This window comes from Aptenodytes patagonicus, chromosome Z (genome assembly GCF_965638725.1).
Source record: "Aptenodytes patagonicus chromosome Z, bAptPat1.pri.cur, whole genome shotgun sequence".
Lineage (NCBI taxonomy): Eukaryota > Metazoa > Chordata > Aves > Sphenisciformes > Spheniscidae > Aptenodytes > Aptenodytes patagonicus.
In genome coordinates, this window is record NC_134982.1 from 46,905,150 (window position 1) to 46,927,148 (window position 21,999).

A 21,999-nucleotide genomic window follows, 5' to 3' on the forward strand; every position below is an offset into this window, starting at 1 on the left:
TGTATAGGGATAATAATTACAGTAACCTCAGGAACTACTTAAGACAATGCAGGTTTCACATGAAAAGCTAGTAAAATCAAAGCTAGAAAGCCAAGAAAGAGATCTTAGTTTTCCAGTACTACTTCTTAATAATTGAAAGTTCTTATCTGAGAGACTGAAAGAAGCAAAGTGTTCATAAATTAGTTAATTCCTACCAAAACTTAAAACAACACAATAGCATTAATGTAGTTGTAAGAGTGAAAGTAGTGAGCAATTTTTCTTTCAGCCTGTTTAATATTAAACTGCTGACCTGTGAAACATGGGTAATTAAATGGCAAGACCAGAATGCTGAAGGCAGCTTTGCTTCTCATTTTGAATTTGCTGATGCATTTTAAACCACATCCCTTAAAATGTTCTTACTTTCTGGAAACCTTCAGTGACTGATATGCTACTGTCATTCTTTATCCATTAGTAAACAAAATTCACCTGCTATTCACGTGAGTGAATATGCTGATGTGTCCCCTCTTTGTGAACTGTTTAAACTTTTAGATCTGTTCAGTATGTAATATCTAGAAATTGCTGTCATCCTCTAATTGGTGAGAAGAGGAATTCAGACGGGGAGTATTGGCATCGCTCTCAGGCTCTGAATTCAAAGTACCTTGTTACAGTGGCATCCAGATGCCTATTGAATGTGCCATTGTTCTGCATTGCACAATTTTTTTTTTGGACAATTGAAAAAAAACAGGGATTCTGATGGGGGGTAATTGTTACTGGTTGGTTTTGGTGGGTTTTTGTTTGGTTTTTTTCTTCTCGCTATTTCATTTGTCTCTGACAGCAATTCTGTTACAGCCTTGAGCAGCTGAGCTATGTTGCATATGACATTTTTATTGTGAACAAAAGGAAGGAACTGCTGCTAATAATTTGTGTTTTTAACAGGATGGGAAAACAGCAGAAGATCTCGCCAGAGCAGAGCAGCATGAACATGTAGCCAGTCTGCTTGCAAGACTTAAAAAGGTTGGGAATGCATGAATTTTAACTGAGGTTTTTATGTTTTTCAGATACCAAGAAAAGTTTGACCATGGGAAATCATACAATAAGATATTCATCAAAGCCATTCTAAAAAGCTGTTGCAAAAATCCATACTGGAATGGTGTATCTTTTCCCCACCCCACCCCTCTTAATTTTTAATTTGAAATTATGCCCTCAGTTAAAGCTAGTATGTACATATTAAGAAAAATGGCTAAGCTCGTCTGCACCACTGATTTATTTTATCCTGTCTCTGACAATGCCTAGTAAAGCATTTAAGGTGTTTAGAAGAACCTGGAAAATAAACTATTAAGAATGAGCACATGCCACAAAATGACTTATTTTCCCACCATCACCATTTTAGTTAGATTAGGGTTATGAAGTATGAGGGGTTTGTGCCCCTTCTGGAAACTCTAATACCATGTGGAATTGTTGCATAAGTTCTCAGTTTCTTTTTTTAATTCTGCAGTTTCAGTATCTCCAAATCCCCTGACAACTAGAACGCAAAGGTGATCTGGGCTTGCTTTAAGGCAGTAAGTCTCACACATCTGATACACATTGATTATTCTGATAGGCAGCATTACTCATACCGTGAAGGTTCAGGGACCACTTGCCTGGAGATTCCAGGCAACACCCAGACCAATTAAAACAATCCTGTTTTAATTATGCTGATGGGTCTGTGAAAAACTGAAATAAATGACCATTTCAGAGTAGCAATAGAATATGATGGGTACGAGCCATTGCTGAGGTGGAAGTAGAATCATGTCCTTTAGTCCTGCCAGTAAATCTATACTTGCTAGGATTGTAAAATGTATCAGTGAAGATGTCAGAAAGTGCCAAAGTTCAGGCTTCCTTTGCAATGCTAGCTTTTGTAAACGTTTGACGTAACAGGATCCATTTTTGCATAGTTGTATCCCCACACTGAACCCTTTCCTGTTCCTGCATGCGGGTGGATAAATTTGTGTTTTAGTCATGATGTACATATAGGACTAATATGAATTGACCTAGAACAAAAGGGAGAAGATCAGCTAAATCTCTTCTGAAAGAGATGTTAGTAGCTGTAACTCTTCTTGATACCAGAGTATACTTAATTATTGAAGGCCTGCCTATATATGGGAAAAATGTATGATAATTATCAAAGTATACTTTGCAACAGAGAATCTGATCGACTGAAATTAGTAAACTACATCAAACTACTGAAAATATTCTAGTACTACTCAAAATGGTCAATATCATCTAGTAGAGCATGTACCTGACACTTGCTTTATTATCATAGAATTATTTAGGTTGGAAAAGACCTTTAAGATCATCAAGTCCAACTGTTAACCTAGCACTGCCAAGTCCACCACTAAACCATGTCCACCTAAGCACCACATCTACAGGTCTTTTAAATATCTCCAGGGATGGCGACTCAACCACTTCGCTGGGCAGCCTGTTCCAATGCTTGACAACCCTTTCGGTGAAGAAATGTTTCCTAATATCCAATCTCAACTTCCCCTAGCACAACTTGAGGCCGTTTCCTCTTGTCCTATCGCTAGTTACTTGGGAGAAGAGACCGACACCCACCTCGCTACAACCTCCTTTCAGGTAGTTGTAGAAGGCGATAAGGTCTCCCCTCAGCCTCCTTTTCTCCAGGCTAAACAACCCCCTTTCCCTCAGCCGCTCCTCATAAGACTTGTTCTCTAGACCCTTCACCAGCTTCGTTGCCCTTCTTTGGACGTGCTCCAAAGTGTCTTTCAGTGTCTGTGGAGGGTTTTGTCCCTAATAGCACACACGTGAAGAACCTACTATCATAGTGGCTCTTGCAGAGGATTCAGTATTAGCCATGAGGGGGTGCAGTATTTGCATCGTGACTAACTTAATAAATGCCCCTTAGCATCTAGTTAGGAAGGAACTAAATTATATGCACTACTGTTTCTGTCAAATTCCTCAGCTTAATTGCTGCATGCGTATAATTTGGGGGGGCTGTAGGTGCTCATTTAATGACTCATCCTACATGTTAAACTCAGTACAAATGCAGAACAACAGAGCCGCTCTCTCAGCTCCAAATGGGGGAATGAAGGAAGGGAGGATGAAGCTAGTTCCTTTGCCCTTCCACCTTTCTGCTATCTCCCTGTTTCCTTAGAACAGGTCTTTTTTTGGCGAGAGACACTCAATAGTTTGCTGACCTGCACTGCATCCCCTTGTTGAGTTGATTTTTCAAGTTCAGCTTGTGTGGGAAATAGAGTATCCATGTCTGATTGCCTCTTGCTGGGCAAAGAGAAAAGACAGATTTCATTTGTTCATTCCCCACTCTGTCTTCAGCAGGAACAGAAGGAGTGTCCTTCAGATACTACAAGACAAGATATAGATGGGTAATGGGGGAGCTCAAAATGGAAAGCTCTTCTGTAGGAGATGTGATTGGGTTTGAGGAAGGCCTGTGTAGGAGGATGAGATTGCAGCTATGGAAGAGACAGTGAATGCACACAGAGGGCAAACTGAGAGAGGAGAATTAAGTAGGGAGGTAGATCTATTGAAGCCTGGGAGTAAAGAGGGAAACCAGTCTGGAGGATGTACACTTGCAGTAGAGCGTTAGAAAAATGGAAGGATGCATAGTATGAGAGAGGTGTGTTAAGGTAAAGAAGAATAAGTGTATGGGGAAAGGAGAGATAAGAGTGGTCTGGGAAAAGCAATATTTACCTTGCAGAGAACTGAAGTGGAAATAAACTAACTCCTGGGAGCAGGGAGGAGGGAGCAGGAAGAGGGAGAGTTCTCCCAAATACAAGAAGTACAGAAGAAGTTGATGTAAAGAAGAGGGGATGCACATTGAGTTTTTGGATTGCTCAGGTGGTAGCTGTCACTGCAAAATTCTTCAATGCTGCATGTATATTATATAAGATTATGGATATTGGTTAAGCTACTGAGACTGACAGGTAAGGAGAATGGGTACTGAAAGCGACTAGTTTTATCTCCTTTGCCTTCTCAATCAGAGATCAAAATGATCCCATTCACTAATGTTGAGCCTGAAGTCGTATGTGATTTTCATGAAGACTCAAGGTGGCTGTTGAGAGCAAGCAGTCAGCTGTACCTTGTCTACCTGTCCCTGCCCTTCTGCCAGTAACTGATCACTTGCATGATGAAGCAGATGGAGGAACTGATCCAGATGAACACCAACCTGGCAAGAAAGCACTACCTAAACCCTGTGTTTTGAGTGTGTTGGGAGGCAGAAGTTCCCTGCCACATCTTCTGATTTCTTCTTTATGTTGAATTTTAGGATACACACCGGGGGCTTTTTATCCAGCAGCTGCGGCACACGCAGAATCCACAGCCCCGGATTAAACTGAAGCTGTTCGGGCACTCTGGCGCTGGGAAAACAACCCTCGTGGAGTCTCTCAAGTGCGGCCTGATACGAAGCTTTTTCCGAAGACGTAGGCCTAGGCTCTCCTCCACAAACTCAACCAGATTCCCCCCATCTCCTTTGTCTTCCAAACCTTCAGGTATGGCTTCGAAGATGTAACGTTTGAATGAGAAAACATTTTCCTCTTAGTCTGTGTAGCTCCTAAGGAAGAACTGTTGGCCGCACTGCAAAAGACAGGACAGGCTAAGCATGTAAGAAACCAAAGTAAAGCAGAGAGGGTATTGACTTCTCTGTGCGCAGGCTCGTACCTAAAGTAAGAGCAAAGAGGAGCAGTGGGTGTGGAGGGTGTAGGAGTAGATAAGGTTTTGTTTACTCACATGCTGCATAAGTGAACTTGGAGAGTGGAGGACGGAACTTGTGAACGCTGACATTTATTTTTCACAAAAAGTCCTAGGCTACGAACGCCAGTGTCACGACCAGATTCCACCATCATGGTTTTGGGGATTATGTTTTGTCAGCCTTTTTGTTTGAGTAGCTTCAGTAAACTGTGCAAAATTGAAATGGTCGCTGCATCTTTATGTGATCTTTAAGTAATAATAGAGGATTCAGAACTGCCTCTGATGCTTTGGAGTGCTTTTTCCATAAGGTACAGGAGTGGTTAGCCCAGTTAGAGGTGTCTAAAATTGTCTCCAAACAAGGTGAAAATGGAGGTTTTCTAAAGTGAAGTAAGTGTGTGCAAATAATAGGGAAACTTTGCCTGTGTAGCACCAGTTGGACTGTGGGAAGTGGGAAGAGCTGCAGGACGTGGAGGAACTAGCTAGGTTTACACTTCAACATGTGCCCGGCTTTGGAAGAACCCACAGTTGTGGCAGAAGGACATTGGAAAGAGTAGTGCACTGTTTGTCCAGTCTCTTTTCTAACACTGAGAGGCTGTGCAATGTATACAAGCTAAGCAGGCACTTCGAGGAGCTCAAGTTTAAATTGATGTTTAGAAGTAGTCTTAGTAAGTAAGTTCTAGATGGGGTCAGGGTTGCCTTTTTCTTTAAAAACCTTTGGATAATACTTGCAGGTTTAGGTTTCATTCATCATTTTTAAGTAACGTTAGAACAGGCCTACTAGTAGATTTCATCTCTACTTTCTCTCTAGTCACCTGAGGAATCTATAAGGTACTCACAGAGTGGCTTTTAACAAGACAAGATACCTGGCACAGAGATTGTTACTGCATTTGCTATTTACTTAAGGCAAGGGGCTCACATCTGTGACAACAGAATAAAGAAATTGATTACATGAATCAATCAGAAGTTCTTGATTTATTTATCTTAATTTATGGTGTCATACAAGGGGAGATAAGTCACTCAGGGAATATCAGTTCCTGGAGGCAGTGCAGGAAGGTTTTGACCGAAGACAGATTTTTTTTTTTTTATGTTGGTTGGTACCAGAACCAGAAGACAGGTGTTAGGTGCTCACAACATCATAAAATCAGACAAGACTGCCAGTCACATTGGCAAATCATTATAGAAATAATGGTGAGTTTGAAGCAGGCACTTGAAAATAGCTTACCTAGATATAAAACCAGAAAGCTGCGCAGTGCTATGCACACTTGAAACGTGTGCGGTTCTATGCAAACAAAGCTACTATGCTATGGCATTACTTTAATGTTTGGATTTTTTGTTTTGTTTGTTTCAGTATCTGTTCTTTTTGGATTAAAATCATATAACATGTAAATAATGTTATGGATTGAGTGACATAATCAGATAAGCATTTAAACTAGCACAGTTTGGTCTATACTTGATCATGTGCTTAGGTTTGTTTAAATTCTAAAAAATAAGTGTGTGAATTCACCATGTGTTTATTTACAAGAGCCTAAAGATTTAAATATTACACTAGAAAATCAAACATGACATGTAGTTTCTTCCTATATTAAAACCCAAATATTAGAATTCAGCCTCTAGTGGGGGAAAGAAATCTTTACTTTCTCCACTAGATGGTGCAAGTCAATTAAAAAGTCCTTTCATTTGTCATTTACTCTTAGGGACTCTGAATTAAGCAGGAACTAAACAAATTGCTTATTAGTAAAATAATTTTGGTTAAGGGCCTGCTTTTCTTTCCCCCCTCCCCAGAAACAGTTGTTACACAGTGATATTTTTATCCTTCCTTACAGCAATCAAGTATATGAGTATGTAGCATTTCCATGCCCATAAAAATAGACCATGCTATGAAATTGCAGCCTTTAGCTTAAAAAAGCAGTATATCTTTGTGACATAGAAGAACTTTAACTATTGAAACCTTTCATTCCCAAATCATTCAGGTTTTTTCTATGCTTCCCATCCAGCAGTATATCTGCTAAAGGGCAGTAAGTGCTATATGGGATCATTCTAATATTTTCCTTTTCATCGTTCAGAATAAGGTTGTAGTTGTGTATGTTCACGGCTTGGTAATCATCTCCTTTCTTTGAAGAGCAGTTTGGGGTTTTTAATCAGCTTTTATTTTATTTTATTTTGAAGTGATCTGGTTGTGATTTTCACATGGCTTGTAATCTCATCTTCCTTTTCCTGACCCAGTTTCAGTAAGCATTACGAATCTTTATCCTGGTTGTGAGAATGTCAGCGTGAGAAGCCGCAGTATGATGTTTGAGCCAGGCCTGACCAAAGGGGTATTAGAAGCTTTCGTTTCACCTGCTCATCACTCTCACTGCTCTGCTGATGACCAGTCCACCAAGGCCATTGACATTCAGAATGCCTGCTTGCATGGTAAGCAGAGCCCTGGGCTGGCGTGGCTTAATGCTGAGGGATGGTTAATGCCATGTTGCTTGTTTTTAAAAATAAAAATTAAAAAAAAATTCTGACTAAGTATGGTAGTGACTGTGGTTGAGAATCCAACACTGGTGGGGTTTGGTTTGTTTAAGCAGAAAGTAAATCTGCATGAAGTTCTCTACCTGTAACACACATACTAATCACATGTGTCAGATCCTTATAGTGTCACACGTGTTTTTGAGATGAATAAGTGAGGCAGGAGGAAGGAGGGACTTGGTATAGTAGGAGTGGGCTGGCAGACCGGCTACAAGTGTGAAGGCTCCTTCACCTACACTGTATGTCATTTGAGGATTTTACCAGATTTAATCTGGTCCCATAGACCCAAGTGTCCTCACCATATAAGTGGTTCCCAGCTGAAGGACCTACCATTCTTGCCCCATGACAGGACTGGAGCATGTTTGGTGAGTCCTGGAGCTCACCAAACATGGTGAGTGAGCTTCTGATTTCAGTTTTTGAAAGGAAGCTAAATGCTCTGCAGTTGAAACCAGTTAGCAGTAACAGGGGTCAGTCAGAGAAGTTGTCATAAGTACATATATGGCTTTTGACTGTGAAGACCATACGAATGGTGCATATATACCACCAGCCATACTAATCGCTATGTAGGTGGTAAGATCTCTCCCAGTAGGATCTCTTCTTACTAAGGTTTTGCACACCTTAGCAGCTGCAATTTTGAGGCTGAGTTAGGAGTAATCAAGATTTTGGAGGGAGAAACCTATTTATGAATGCAGTATATGCACACTAACACAAGCTGTGACAAAACGTTTGTCCTAGATGCTGAAGAGTTTGGCATGTAGCTAAAGCTTGTTCTTTGTCCAGGCTAATTTCCTCTTTCTGTGTAACTTGAAACCAAGTCAAATTCTGCAGTGAAATAGTTATGCAACAGATTGTCAGAAGGGGTTTCTTTTCTTTCTCTGTGCTGTCTTGATATAGAAGGAAAGTGTGCACATGGGTGAACTCTGAATAGCTGTACTCATAACAGCAGATTTGAGTTTTCTGGTTTTAAGTTTGAGGTACATCTTAATCAGCATTTATTTAAATAGACGTAGTACAAGTGCAGCAGACTTCTCCCTAGTCAGATGGTGAGTCTGGGAAGTGCCATACGGTGCAACACACTAATACTTTTCTCGCCTGAAGCTAAAGGAGATGGTAAAAAGAAGCACAGTGCTGTTGGGATCCTTAACATGGTGATTCTTCAGTCCTGACTTAACATGATGTGAACAGTACATTTCTGTAAAGCAATGTGGCTTCTTTGAGAATGTCCTTCAGCTGTTTTTAATACCAGCCGTGGCATGTTAAGAAGGAAAATTAATCAAAATGTTGAGCTTTTTGGGGTAAGCAGGAAAAGAATGGGAGCCATTATTCTTGTTTTTCAAGGGAATTACAAGATCCATTGCTGTTGTGCAAGGCAAAGGCCAATTTAATATGTAAGGCTGCATGCATTTTAACACACAGGTGCTTCCATGTGGCATCCAGCTGAACGTCCTAAAGAAGTGAATGTGAGAGAGGAACAGATTGCAAGGACCCAACTTCTCAGCCTTTGAGACTGACTGAAACCCATTCCCTTTGTTCATGATTGCATTTGCAGTCTTGCTTTCTCACATGCATACGTTTATCTTTGTGAAAGTTTAAATCAGATTAACTCTTTTGCTTGTCTTTCCATGGCTGAAAGATGCTTCGTGCTTATTGACGAAGTGTGATCTCTTCATCTGTTTGTCTGTTTTTCAGGAGTTGGTGATTTCAGCATCTGGGAATTCTCTGGGAACCCTGTGTATTTCTGCTGTTACGATTTTTTTGCTGCGAATGATCCCACTGCAATTCACATAGTGCTTTTTAGTCTCGAGGAGCCTTATGAAATCCAGCTAAACCAAGTGACCTTTTGGCTCAGTTTCCTGAAATCCTTAGTCCCAGTTGAGGAGCCAATAGGTATGCTCCTCTGCCTGTTAATGAAATATTAGGGGACTATAAGATAAAGCTTCTTGTGTTTCTCTGCAACTTTGTACATCCTCCGTGTTGAGTGCTGTTATTTGTCTTCATCCCCCTGTATTCAAACACACCTTACACAAGGTTTTTTAGAGACAGGAAATTTTATCTGTGGAACAAGTGTGAAGAGTTGTACACACCACTTAGTCCAACTAAAAAGGGTCATGAGGTACAGTGCAGCCTCTTGTGGCACTGGGATTTACATCTGTAAATGGCAGATGAAGTTTTATGTCAGATAAGCTGCACAGAAAAGTGTTTCAGAGGGTTGGAACCATTTAAAACCGGTGTTAGACACATTGCTTAAATTCTACTTATATCTAACCCCAATTAACAGTGTTTCCAGCATAAATTGGTCTTGTCAGCGAGGACAGAACGACATTGTGGAGTGGCGTTACCTCTCAGTACGGGCCACTTAACATGTTTAACTAGACTTGTACACGGACTTTCAAATATGTTAACCTTTGGTGCATCAGGGTGTACAGAAACCAGTACTTCTAGTAAATTTCACTTCACATATTGTCAGACTTTGCACAGGTTTTAAATAAGTTTACTTGTTTTATATTCAAGCTTTCTAACAAACTGAAAGTTACTTGGCAGGCAAACAAATTAACTTCTTTTTTTTCTTAAAAGGTCTGTAGGTCTAGGTATATATACCATATAATTTGTTCCTGTTTGTATCTGAGCATTGGTCTGCACACTCTGACAGTTTCATGGGTGAACCAACCTCTGACATGTGTCTTGGTTCTATGAACCAAAATGTTATTCCAGCCAGTGGATCTAACTCAGCGCTCATGGACATTTGTAATGCTGCTAGGGACTCACCAGACAAGCATATCAAATACTTACATAGTGCAAAGAGTATTTCCCCTCTCTTTTTGTTTTCTGCTCAATTCTGTATGCATTATCGCATCCAGATAATGATAATGATGAGCTGAGGCAGACCTTCAGTTTTCAGTTCAGGCATCTGCATGTCTTTCATTTTCCATTTTTGGTCAAATCACAAGCTTAACAATATAAGCATTTGGATGTAACCAACATGAAATTACTTCTGGAAGTAAAAGCTCAGAAATTTGCAGGAAAGTATCAAAGCTGAAAATACAGTTAATTTGCAGTTGCTGAAAGCTTTTCATGGCTCCTCAGTCTAGCGAGGAAACTTTAGTTCTTGGTTTGGCCAAGTTAGAATTTGAGTTAATCATTTCTTCTTGCTGATGTAATTATCAGCATTATTTAGCTACTTTGCTTAAATCAGTGTTTATACTGGTCAGCTCAATTTGGGTACCCATGCATTTTTGTACTGTTACAACTCTCAAGTAATATGTAGTAACTGATGTTAGCAGAAACCTGAAACTTTTGGAATTACTTTCCAGTTATTTTGTCTAAGTCCTTCAGCTGAAAAAAAAAAAAAAAAAAATTACAATTACAAAATACTGACCTTGAAGTGCTATGCAGAGATTTGGGAAACTGTGGCATTTTATGAATGAATCAAGATTCTGTAGCTCTTAGTTGATGAAAACTGAGCAGTGATGTAAGCATATTTCTCCCATGTGAAGTTTTGTCAGACTTAAAACAGCAGGATTGGATGTACTGTCTCTCTTAAAAATAGTCTAATGGTGTCTTCTCTTTTCTGGAAGATCAGTTTGAGAAAAGATTGAAAACTCTGCATTCCGTACTGTCACCTCATTCATGCCATTTGTATCTTTCTCATTCTTTTTCATGGTTTCTGCCAGGCTTTCCTACTTAACTCTCACCTAAGTGAGAGGTCATTGTTTGTGTAAGTACTGCGAAATAGCATTCATACCACCGTATGAATGTTGTAGACATTTTGTGTTCTACTTACAATCCTCTACTCTGCACCTGTAGTATTAAGGACCATCCAAAGATTATGAGAAACCCTTTCAAGAAGCTGTAATTTTTAATTATTTTTCCCCACACTGTTATAGTTTGTAGTTAATAGATATATCATTAGTGCTATTGATTAACGTTTTTGTTAAAACAATATAGTCATGTAATATCAATGTATCTGATGTTATTCAAAGAGCCTAGCTATTCAAATTGGACATTATATAGATAATCCTATAGGCAGATAACAGCCAAAGCACCAGTGGTGTAAGCACAGTATGGCTATGCTTACTGTTGGTAAATCCACTGCAAAAGTGATTGGTATGAAGAATGTAAAATGTATTGCTACTTTCCTGGCTCAGTAAGACAGCCATCTCCATAGGCATGTCTCATAGTGAGGGAGTGCTCTTGTTTCTCTTCTAGCGTTTGGTGGAAAGCTGAAAAGTCCCCTGTGTGTTGTTTTGGTCGCCACACATGCCGACATAGTGAATCTTCCTCGGCCTGTTGGGGGGGAGTTTTGGTATGACAAAGACATGTCGTTGTTGAAGGAAATCAGGAACAGGTAAGTGGGGAGTGTATTTATATGTAGTGTTTAAACATGTCAGTTGGAAAGAAAAAATACTAAAATGCATAGGAATATGTAAAAGGTTTTTATGTGGCTTAAGCTTTATGATATTATGATATTTTGAGTATGTTCAGGAAGCTTATATTGTGCAAAAATTGAAAAATTTACCAATATTACAGTGAGTGAGCTGCCTTAAATGAGCTAAAATGAGCCAAGTGGTGCAAAAATGAGTTGAGGCTCAGGAAGTCTCACCCTGTAAACACTGGGATACATCCAAAGGCCTGTATCAGCCATCTGTCTAACATCTTGGTGCTCAGGTTTTGCACCAGTCTCAGAAAAGTGGGCAGTTCTCAGCTACAAACTCTGGGTGCAAAAGAAGAATCTTTACAGGAGACCCAGCCTTTGCTCTGAATTGATTTAGGATGGGTAGGAAAAAAACTTAAACCAGGCCTGGAGGTACTCCATACACAGTTCGTGAAGAGCTGGACATTGTGGAGTCACGCAGGTGACAAGGTCATCCAAGAGGTACCTAGAAGTTAGGGAAATTTCTAGCCTTCTTCAGCAAATGTTTGGAGAGCATGCTAATTGTAGATGGAAATAGGGAATTTTTCACAAACATACTACTGTATAAAGTAACAATAATTTATATTCACAGCATGTAGGTGGGTAACACGTGGTACGAGGAGCCATCCATACCTGTGAGCATAGACACTTGTCTGAACTGTACAAGAAACAGATGTAGGAATTCCAGCACAATAGTGGCAGGGCAGTATCTTAATCAATTGAAATAAACCAACAGAAAATACCTGTGTGTAATCTTTGTTGGAATCCTTTTAAGTGCAAATCAGGCCAGAGCTAGGAAAACAAGTACGTGCAGTTGAAAAGTCAAAAGTAAGTGAGAAAGAAAGCTGGTGTCAATAGCAATGACAACTGAACTATTTAAAGTGAGAAAAAAGAAAACAACAAATATGAAGACCTTAAAAAGAATTAATTCCTGCTATCCCTTCTCTAGTAAAATGTTTGGTTTTGTAATTACAAGTCCTGTGATGCAGTTGTAATTTTCTTACACATCTTCAGCCGCCTTCCTTAGGAAAGACAACAATATTCTCTCAATATCTCTATTTTCAAGAAAATTAGTGAGCATCTATACTGTCTGTGCTTATAAAATATCTTAAAATAATCAGTACTTAAATTTTTTATCATTCCTTGAAGAAAAATAACTCTTGTGTAATTTAAGACTGAAGTACAACTGGATTAAGAAATAAAACTGGATTTGGGACTAAGTAAATAATTGCTTGCTTTTTCTCTTTTAGATTTGGAAATGATCTGCAAATTTCAGACAAGTTATTTGTCTTGGATGCTGGAGCATCTGGGTCTAAAGATATGAAGCTTCTCCGAAATCACTTGCAAGAAATAAGAAGCCAGATAATTTCTGTAAGTAATGTCTAATGGTCTGGGTTGGGCCAGCCAAAATGTGAAAATCTTGTGTAATAATTTACTGCAAATTTAGTACTTACATTACGAAACTTAAAGAAATGAGTGCTGTTTCAATTTTTTAGCAGCATGCATAACAGACCTGGTGATAAACTCCTGACATCAAAGATTCAATCAGCATTTTCAAAATTGTAGGTGTTTTGTACAGGTCACCAAAATGATTTCTCTTGAAAGGAAATGATTTGAGATTTTTCAGTTCAAAGTTATAGTTTCGTATTTTGAATTGACAGTGATTGGATTCCAGCATTGACCCTCCTTTTTTTGTTTGTTTGTTTTTAATCTTTTTTATCAGCGTAGTATTACAGAGAAACAATATATTTCAGGCAAGTAAGTTTTTCATAACACCAGAGTATAACAGTTTCCTCAACTGTTAGAAAGATAATTCTCAATATAGATGTGTGAACTGAATATGTATTAACTTTTTACTGCACTTTTTAACTGAAAAATATGTGCTTGGAGTTGTATATGTATATGAGACTCAAGGTAAAATAGCCATGGTTTGATGTCATCACCATGAATCTACAGAGACTTCCATAGTGAGGGTGACCAAGTCAAGTTGTTATGTAGCCTGTGCTAGATGGATGTAAATTTCTTTATACCAAAGGCCCTCTTACTTGTGTGACATGCCAAGGCTTTCTGCAGCTACTTCGGATAGGTATTTTTTAAAAAATGAATTAAAAGTTAATGTATTACTGAGTTCATTCTGTAGGTTGAGGAAAATGTTTGGGTTTATGCAAAATTCAGCCTATTTTACGTTCCAAATGGTCTCTTGATTTAATAAGCTTTATCGCAGCTGTGGTCACTAGCTTGAAATCTGGAGGGCTTTGCTGCATAAGAAGTGTATGCTGTGGCTTGAGAGCATAGGATGAAGGCATCAGTGATGTCCAAGACAATCAATAGATAAAAGTACCATCTTTACTTATCTGATACTCTGCTGTCTCACCTGTTGAAGTAAATTGGTTCTGTACAGATACTGATGAGTACAGATTTTAATTAAATGTTAACAATTTCTGAAATAAAGATTAACTTCTAGATGCATGAAGGCAATTGATACACTTCTAAAGTTACTGTTTCAGGTGGTCAGCACATTTGACAAGGCAGGACTATATAAACCAAACTTTGTTGCACGTGTCAGGATTCCCTTTGTAATCAGGATGATGTTCGGAAAGTTTGCTTATTTCAGCGAAAAAGTTGTTTCTGAAATTCACTTTATTAGAAAAAGTTAGGTCTTACGGCAAGTGAATGCCAGATGGAAGCGTAAAGGTCCATCACAAGGGGAACTCCTTAGACGTGAATATACATCATGAATGCATTAGACCTCCATTTAAAAAAAACAAAACAAAAAAAGCCAATAGTACTGTTATTCTCACCAGAGTAGAATTACAAATGGATGTTTTCTGTGCTTCTGTAAGACTTGTCCACCTATGACTCATCTGTGTGAAAAAGTAATCTCCACACTGCCTTCATGGAGAAAAATGAATGGACCCAACCAGCTGATGTCCTTGCAGCAGTTTGTATATGATGTACAGGAACAGCTTAATCCCCTAGCAAGTGAAGATGACCTACGGCATCTTGCACAGCAGTTGCATAGCATAGGAGAAGTAAGTGTTTTTATTGTTTTTAAATTGCATATCTTTATTAGCAAGGTACTGCTCTGGTAGAATATTGCTTAATGGGATTTAAGCAAATGGCTATGGTTTGGTTTGCTTTTTTTTTCCTCCTCCCTCGTAAGACATCATAAGAAGTAGAGACTGGTTAATAATGCTCTTTGTTATCGGTATTGTCTTGTGGCTCTTATTTCATTCAACATTATTTCTTTGAGACAGGAAGGATTGCAGTTTATTGCTATAGTTGTAAGAATATAAAATACCCAGAAAATATAAGTATCATCTTAAATGAGGTAGTGCCTAATGTGTTCACTGCGTGTGAGAAATTTATGTGTGTCCATTAGAAATTGAATCGTAGGATAACACCTTTGCATAAATAGCTTGCAGGGCATGGCTAGGCTTTACTGCTGTTGGGCTCTAGTGACTTCCTTACTAGTGGAAATCAAGAACAAGATCTGCTCTTTGTTCTGAATACTTGGAAGAAATTAAAATGCACTGTTTGTTTTTCTCCTGTCAGCAGTGTTAATTAAATGATTGGGTCAGTAAGTTAGGCAAGAGAGAACGTGGGTTATCATCTTGTACTTCACAAGATGTAAATAGTAACTTTCATATTTATAAACAGATTAACATTATGCAGAGTGAAACTGTCCAAGATGTTGTGCTTCTGGATCCTCGCTGGCTCTGTTCAAATGTCCTTGGAAAAATCCTGTCAGTGGAGAACCCAAAAGCCCTCCATCACTATAGAGGTCGGTACACTATAGAGGACATCCAGCGTCTGGTGACAGATAGTGATGTGGAAGAACTGATACCGATCTTGGATGCCATGGATATTTGTGCAAGGGACCTTAGCAGTGGAGCAATGGTGGATATTCCTGCTCTCATAAAGACTGACAATCTCCACAGGTCTTGGACAGATGAGGAGGATGAGGTGCTGATTTATGGTGGTGTTAGAATCGTTCCTGTGGAACATCTTACCCCATTTCCTTGTGGAATTTTTCATAAAGTTCAGGTGAATCTTTGCAGGTGGATTCATCAGCAAAGCACAGAGGGAGATGCTGATATACGTCTGTGGGTAAATGGATCAAAGATTATGAATCGTGGAGCTGAGCTTTTAGTGCTGCTGGTCAACCATGGTCAGGGTATAGAGGTTCAGGTTAGAGGACTGGAAACAGAGAAGATCAAGTGCTGTTTACTCCTGGATTCTGTATGCAGCACCATTGATAACTTAATGGCCACAACCTTACCAGGCCTTCTGACCGGGAAATACTACCTTAGTCCTCAGCAGCTGAGGGAACATCATGAACCAGTAATGGTCTACCAGCCTAGAGACTTTTTCCGTGCACAGAGTCAAAAGGAGACATCACTAACTAACACTATGGGGGGATATAAAGAGAGCTTTAGCAGTATACTGTGTTTTGGGTGTCTTGATGTCTACTCCCAGGGAAGCCTAGGAATGGATATTCATGTTTCCGATCTGAATCTACTTACCAGGAGAAAACTAAGTCGACTTTTGGATCCACCTGATCCTATGGGCAAAGATTGGTGCCTTCTGGCCATGAACCTGGGCCTCCCTGATCTTGTTGCAAAGTACAATACAAATAATGGAACACAAAATGACTTTCTCTCAAGCCCAGTCCATGCCCTTCTGCAGGAGTGGAGTAATGCTCCTGAGAGCACTGTAGGTATCCTAATGTCTAAGCTGAGGGAATTAGGTCGCAGAGATGCAGCAGACTTTTTACTGAAGGCATCTTCTGTATTCAAAATAAATTTAGATGCTAATGGTCAAGAGGCTTATGCTTCCAGTTGCAATGGTGGCACATCGTATAACTCTATTAGCTCTGTAGTGTCACGGTAAGAGCAGATTTTTTGCATGGACATCTTTTCAAACTGCAGAAAGGATAAAAGATACAGTACAAGAGTTTCTGTGCATTTTCATTTATGAGGTTTTACATCAAAGGATCTTTATCCTTCTCCAGCACCACCTTTCTGTGCATAAACTTTCTACTTCTAACTGTGAATTGTTGCTCTTTATCTATTAAAAAGGCTGGTGTACTTCTGGTGTTTTAAAATTATTCCTGATACATAATGTGCTGCTTAATACTGCCATTTTAACTGGAAAGTTTTAACTTTTGGATTATGTACTGCAACTGTTTTTATAAAATATTTCAATTCTCCCCATAAAAGGTAGGGGGAGAGGAATAGCACATATTACCTGAAATGTGTATTTCTTACACCCATTCTTTTTTCTTTTCATCGTGTTCTCTGCTTAACATTTTTTTATATTTGTAAGGAGAGAAATCCACCATTTGTGCTCAATCCGACTGAATTTAAAACCACGTTACTTATAGCTGAAAAAGCGAGTGCCTTTTGCAGAAGGGAGGGTGCAGTTGATTTGGATGACCCTGCTGGAGTTACAAGAACATGCTACCTCTGTTTCACTTAAATTGTCTGCATGCTTATCATTGCAAGTGGTGCTTTTTACTTTTAATTTTTCCTGCACTTCTAAGACATTGGCGATGACTCACGCAGAGCATTCTTGTGCCAGTACTATGGGTATAGACATGTGATACCTAATCAATTTTAATTACAGTCAAATCATAATGTGAAAATCTCTTAAACTTGCCAATTACCACGCTTCATTATTTCCATGCACCTCAGGTAAAAGTTCATATCCTTATAGAGTTCAAAAAACACAAGTGTTGGATACTGCAGAATAATATTGTATAGCTGTCAGTTGTAATTTGTGTATAACAAAGGTTTTCTACTATTAGATCCTGCATTACTTACTTCCTGTACTTGAAAACTTTGATGGGGATAAAAACAAAAAGGAAGCAAGGTTTCTTGCAGTGATAACTTTAAAATTGATATGAGGGAATATGACCCATTCTCTGTTCTAAAAAGCATGTAATTTTAATGGTGCGATGTGTGTTTGTTTATATATATTGTATGTACATATATTAATACTATTTTTTCCTTAATCTTACAATGTAGTAAAATTTTAAAGGATTTTTCTACAAATAAACTGTTGCTTGTTGCATCCTTGTCCTTCATATTCTGTAGCTGAAAGGGACCGAAACTTATCTTTTCCTTACAGTCACAATCCTGGAGAGGCAGTGCCTGGCTTCTGAAGTTCCAGGAACCTCCTGTTTCACTTCAGGGGGATTTCTCAGTACGCTGGAGGAATATTTATTTATTTGTTTACTGCAGAGGCAGTCCCTCTGCAGCAGAGGGATGGCAAGCCAAAGCGGTTTGCTACATAGCTTTTCCTTTGTGATTTTTTACAATGAAAAACAAAACAGCAGACGCGAGTCTGTCAGCGAGAATCCTCCAGATCATGCTGTGTTGCAAAGGGGGAGAACACTACGTTAGAGCCTGTGCTGCGGTAATGGGATCCTCTCATCACACGAGGGACTGTGCTGCTGCTGCTGCTTATTTAAACTCTCAGCATCACTCACTCATAGCTTCACAGTCTCTGTACGGCACTCTATGCAGGCAGCGCTGCACAATACCTCCTCCCTCTGTATGCTGCAAAGGAATTAAACGGACTCTTCTTAAAATGCTAGTTGCTGTTTCCCACTGCCTTTCTTTGCATATTTTACCCTTGCTTTATTAAATCCTTCCCCAGGCATCGCTGGGCTCCTTTGTTAAAGTCTTTGAAAAGTCTAGTCCTCAGTGAGAAGTATGGTTAATGAGCAGTCCTACCCTGAGGTGTCTCTGCTCTGATATTCTGCCTCTGATGAACCGAGTTCAGCATCTCCCACCAGTGCTTAAAGTTGCTCAGCAAAGAGCCCAGCTTTCCGCAGTCTGTATTTGCCTGTGTTGCTTCATGGCCACCACCACGCTTCACCTTCCAGCTGTGGACGTGTTCAGCACTTCCATCAGATTCTGGTATGTGGAGGGGTCTTTCTCATCTTGTAAGACTTTCTGGTTTTCTAGCTGTTTTCTTTAGGCCTGTTCCTCAGGCATCAAACGGGGAGTTACCTTCACTGAGTCTGTGTGACTGCAGAGAAGTGGGACTTGATTTCACAAGTCCTGTGAGAGCAGAGACTACTGTGAGATCCTTTTCCCATGCAGGGCTGTCAGTGGTGTCTGTTAGTTTGGGATTTAATTCACCACTGTAGTGCTTGTGGTGGAGTGGCAAGATTTTGAGATACCAGGTAGCTCCTCCCCTGCCTGCCTCCCCAGGTGCTTTATGCGTGCTCAAGATGCATGGTCGACTTACCAACATTGATGCAGTGGTCTTTTTCTTTTTTTTCCTTTTTTCTTTTTTTTTTTTTCTCCTCCTAACAGCATGTTCCTGACAATTCTCTGCTTCCATTTACCATAAAATGCAGCCCTGAAAGTGTAAATTACTTAGCAGATGCTATGATGGATCTTTCAATGGCAGTAACAGCCTATTGCATCATTTACAGTTTTCATGGTAATAGGTTTAGGAAAGTGAATCAGTGTCATAGGATAGCTTTGGATTGCTTTCCTGTAAGCCATGTGCCACTGACATTAACAAAAAAAAAAAAAAATTATTGTCCTAAATGACAACTTTGATGAAAAAAGATAAGCAAAGTGATGGAAGTGGGCATCCCTTCAGTTGCTTCACTTTTACTGATTTCCTGTTTTGTTTTGTGAATGCAACTAGGAGCAGAGCTTCATTCCACAATTTTTAGAACTGTGTTTAAAATGCACTGATCCTGCCTGACTCACTCCAGAAATGGAGGAAGTGCAAGTCTTTGCAAGATCAAAAAAGTTGAGCCATAAATATAAATTATGAACAGTTTGTGCAAGGAACATGCTAAGCTGAGCTTCTGTCGGCGAGGTAAGTGAAGCTGGATGCTAACCATTAGGAGGCTCTCTTCCTTGCACTTCTTTGTAGCTTCAGAGCAGAGCTTCTGAAACAGTTTTGAAGGTAAAGCTCCAATGTTCATTTTGTCTTCAAAATCCATAACATAGACAAACTCTCAAGCTTGCAACACAGTTGCTCAAGGCCAAGATGCATTACAGATGATCTTGCAGTTTAGAAATGTATGTTACTGACATCAGGACTCAAATTCTGAAGAAATTTTCTGAAGAAGATGATAGGGAGGAAGCGAGCATTTTAGTGCAAACCATTTTTCCAAGTAGACTCTTCTCCCTGGCATGCAACAGCATGCATAGGACAGAAAAGTCCTTCATATTGCTATTTGTATTAGGAACTGGTTTTACTCCCCGTGGGAGTTTTGCTGCTGACCTGACTGGTGAGTTTGGAAAGCCACAGGATATCAGTGGCTACATGCAAATGATTTTGAGGGTGGGACAAGAAGGGCATCCAGAGGTGACCTTGGGTGGAGGTGGATATATATGATTTTTCTCGCCTTAAGAGGATGTAAACTGGAGACAGACACAGGTTTTAGGATCCTTGTGATTCAAATGATTGAGAAAGAGTTATGAAATTACAGGGGTTTAGCAACTCCCAAGTGTCAGAGATTGACAGAGCCAGGAGGCTCAGAAAGGAGACAAAACAGAGTTTCCTAAATTGTCAGGTCTCTAAAGAGAGCAGCGGTGAAGCTGTTACAGCTGGCTGTGCTGGAGCCAGCTCCAGGTCCTAAACCTGTGCTGGCTGCATTGCCCTCTCCAAGGAGAGGTTACCTGTTCATTGCAACCCTTGTATTCCAAAGATGCTGTGTTGCAGCATCATTGTTTAAAACAGGTGCCTCGATTTGAATCACATCACTATTTCAGCTTTGCCAATGAAATGGAGGAGTCATGCCCAAGTTGTAACTCCAAACAAAGTGAATGAAGCGTGCTGTTGGCTGAAACCTCTCTTGAGGTCAGAGATGGAGCAGTGCAGTATCTTCTTTGAAGGTGGCCTGAAAGCACTATGTACAATATTAAAATTTATTTCTATTTGACTCTTCGTTAAACTCAGTCCAGCAGGTCACAAAAAAACATTAAACAGGACCACAGATTCACTCCTGTATCTTTTCAGTCTTTGTCTGACTTGGAAGGCCAAGGCAGTGGGCAGAAAAGAGGAAGAAAATCAGTTTTTAACAATGCCTGAGGTACTTGGTTTCCAAAAGGGTTACAGCCAAGCCACTCAGACTTTGCAGGTAGAAGTGTTTGGGTCTCCAAAAGTCAGGTGAGCTGTAGGTAGAAGAGGACTGATGGTATTCCTCTGTGTGGCTACACCATTTATCATAACAAGCTTTACAGGAACAGTGGGGCCAGCAGCTAATGCTGCCTCAAAGCCAGATGAGGGTCTCGGTGGACCTGGTTCAGGTTTGCATTAAGCAAATTGACATAGCATTTCTGCACCAGCTAGACTACTCTGGGTGAGGTCCAAATACGAAACATGCATATTTAAAGATCGTTCTTCAGTATGCAACCACGTTGCTGAGTCAGTTGGATGTACCTTAAAAATCACCGCCCTGCCCTGAGACAGGGCAAACCTAGACTGTCTTGCCCAAGCTCTGGGTCCTGCTGTCACTAAGCCTGGGGCACCTACACAACTAATACGCACTCACATCTCCTAGGCAGAGAGAAGACTAGGAAGAATCCTGTGCAGGATGATAAGGTGCCTTGAACAGGAGTAAATGCCTAGGCACGCTGCATCTTACTCACATGGGTTTGCTGGCAAAGAGGTGTTGACAGCCTGGGCCCATGCTTCCTCCCTCTGCTGAAACGACGTAGCACCTGCTGCAATAGTTTGAGCATTTCTAGTGGCTCTGTGTCCAGGTTCAGGAATATGCACTCACGCATCTGCACAGGATCCAAAGAGCGCAGCTCGGTGAGGCATCTTCCCTGCAGACTCAGGCAATGTCACAGCTGAGTGTAACTGACCTCAAGAAGCTTCAGGCCGTATGTGTTGGAAGTATAGTCAGGATGCTTCTGCTGCATCTCAGCAGTTGAGGCTGGGGTGGAGGGTTACCCGGCAAAGGGGTTGGAATTTGCATGAGTGAGTAAGGGCTGGGTGAGACACCAGCATGTGGTGCACAGGGAGGGGAGAATAAAGTGCTTTTCAAAACTGTTCTCAGAGAAACATGAGAGAGAAGGAAGGGCTCTTGCATTAGGGGGGTAGACTGCTGATGCTCCTGAAAGATTGAGTGTTTATGACTCTCAGTCACTGTGTGCTTTGCTTCTTGAGCTGCTCATCGCATTGCAAAATTTGCTATTTTAGCCTGGCCACAAAGAAGTATACTTTGATCATTATAGTCTGTTTCCCCCTAGAGATGAATCAGTCTCACTTGCACACCCCCTATACAGGACTGCTTACAAGCCAAAATGTATGTAGCGGAGTGAATCAGCTAAGCAAAGGGAGTGCAGAGAGAAGGGTCATATGCTGGGAACATTGGGATAACATCAGCAAATCCTGCTACCACTAAATTTACC

The 21,999-nt window shown here is 40.2% G+C and overlaps 1 protein-coding gene across 2 annotated transcripts in view; it reads left to right on the plus strand.

The window, feature by feature from the left end:
- DAPK1 (death associated protein kinase 1) overlaps window positions 1-17,676 on the plus strand; it is an 89,949-nt gene extending 72,273 nt beyond the window's left edge. For both annotated transcript variants that reach the window (XM_076362061.1, XM_076362062.1), the window contains exons 18-25: window positions 916-993; window positions 4,259-4,481; window positions 6,904-7,092; window positions 8,881-9,078; window positions 11,398-11,536; window positions 12,853-12,973; window positions 14,446-14,634; window positions 15,263-17,676. In XM_076362061.1, the coding sequence (XP_076218176.1) occupies window positions 916-993; window positions 4,259-4,481; window positions 6,904-7,092; window positions 8,881-9,078; window positions 11,398-11,536; window positions 12,853-12,973; window positions 14,446-14,634; window positions 15,263-16,495 (2,370 nt within the window). In that variant the 3' untranslated portion in view covers window positions 16,496-17,676. The remainder of the gene's footprint in view (window positions 1-915; window positions 994-4,258; window positions 4,482-6,903; window positions 7,093-8,880; window positions 9,079-11,397; window positions 11,537-12,852; window positions 12,974-14,445; window positions 14,635-15,262) is intronic.
- Window positions 17,677-21,999: the final 4,323 nt, after the last annotated feature.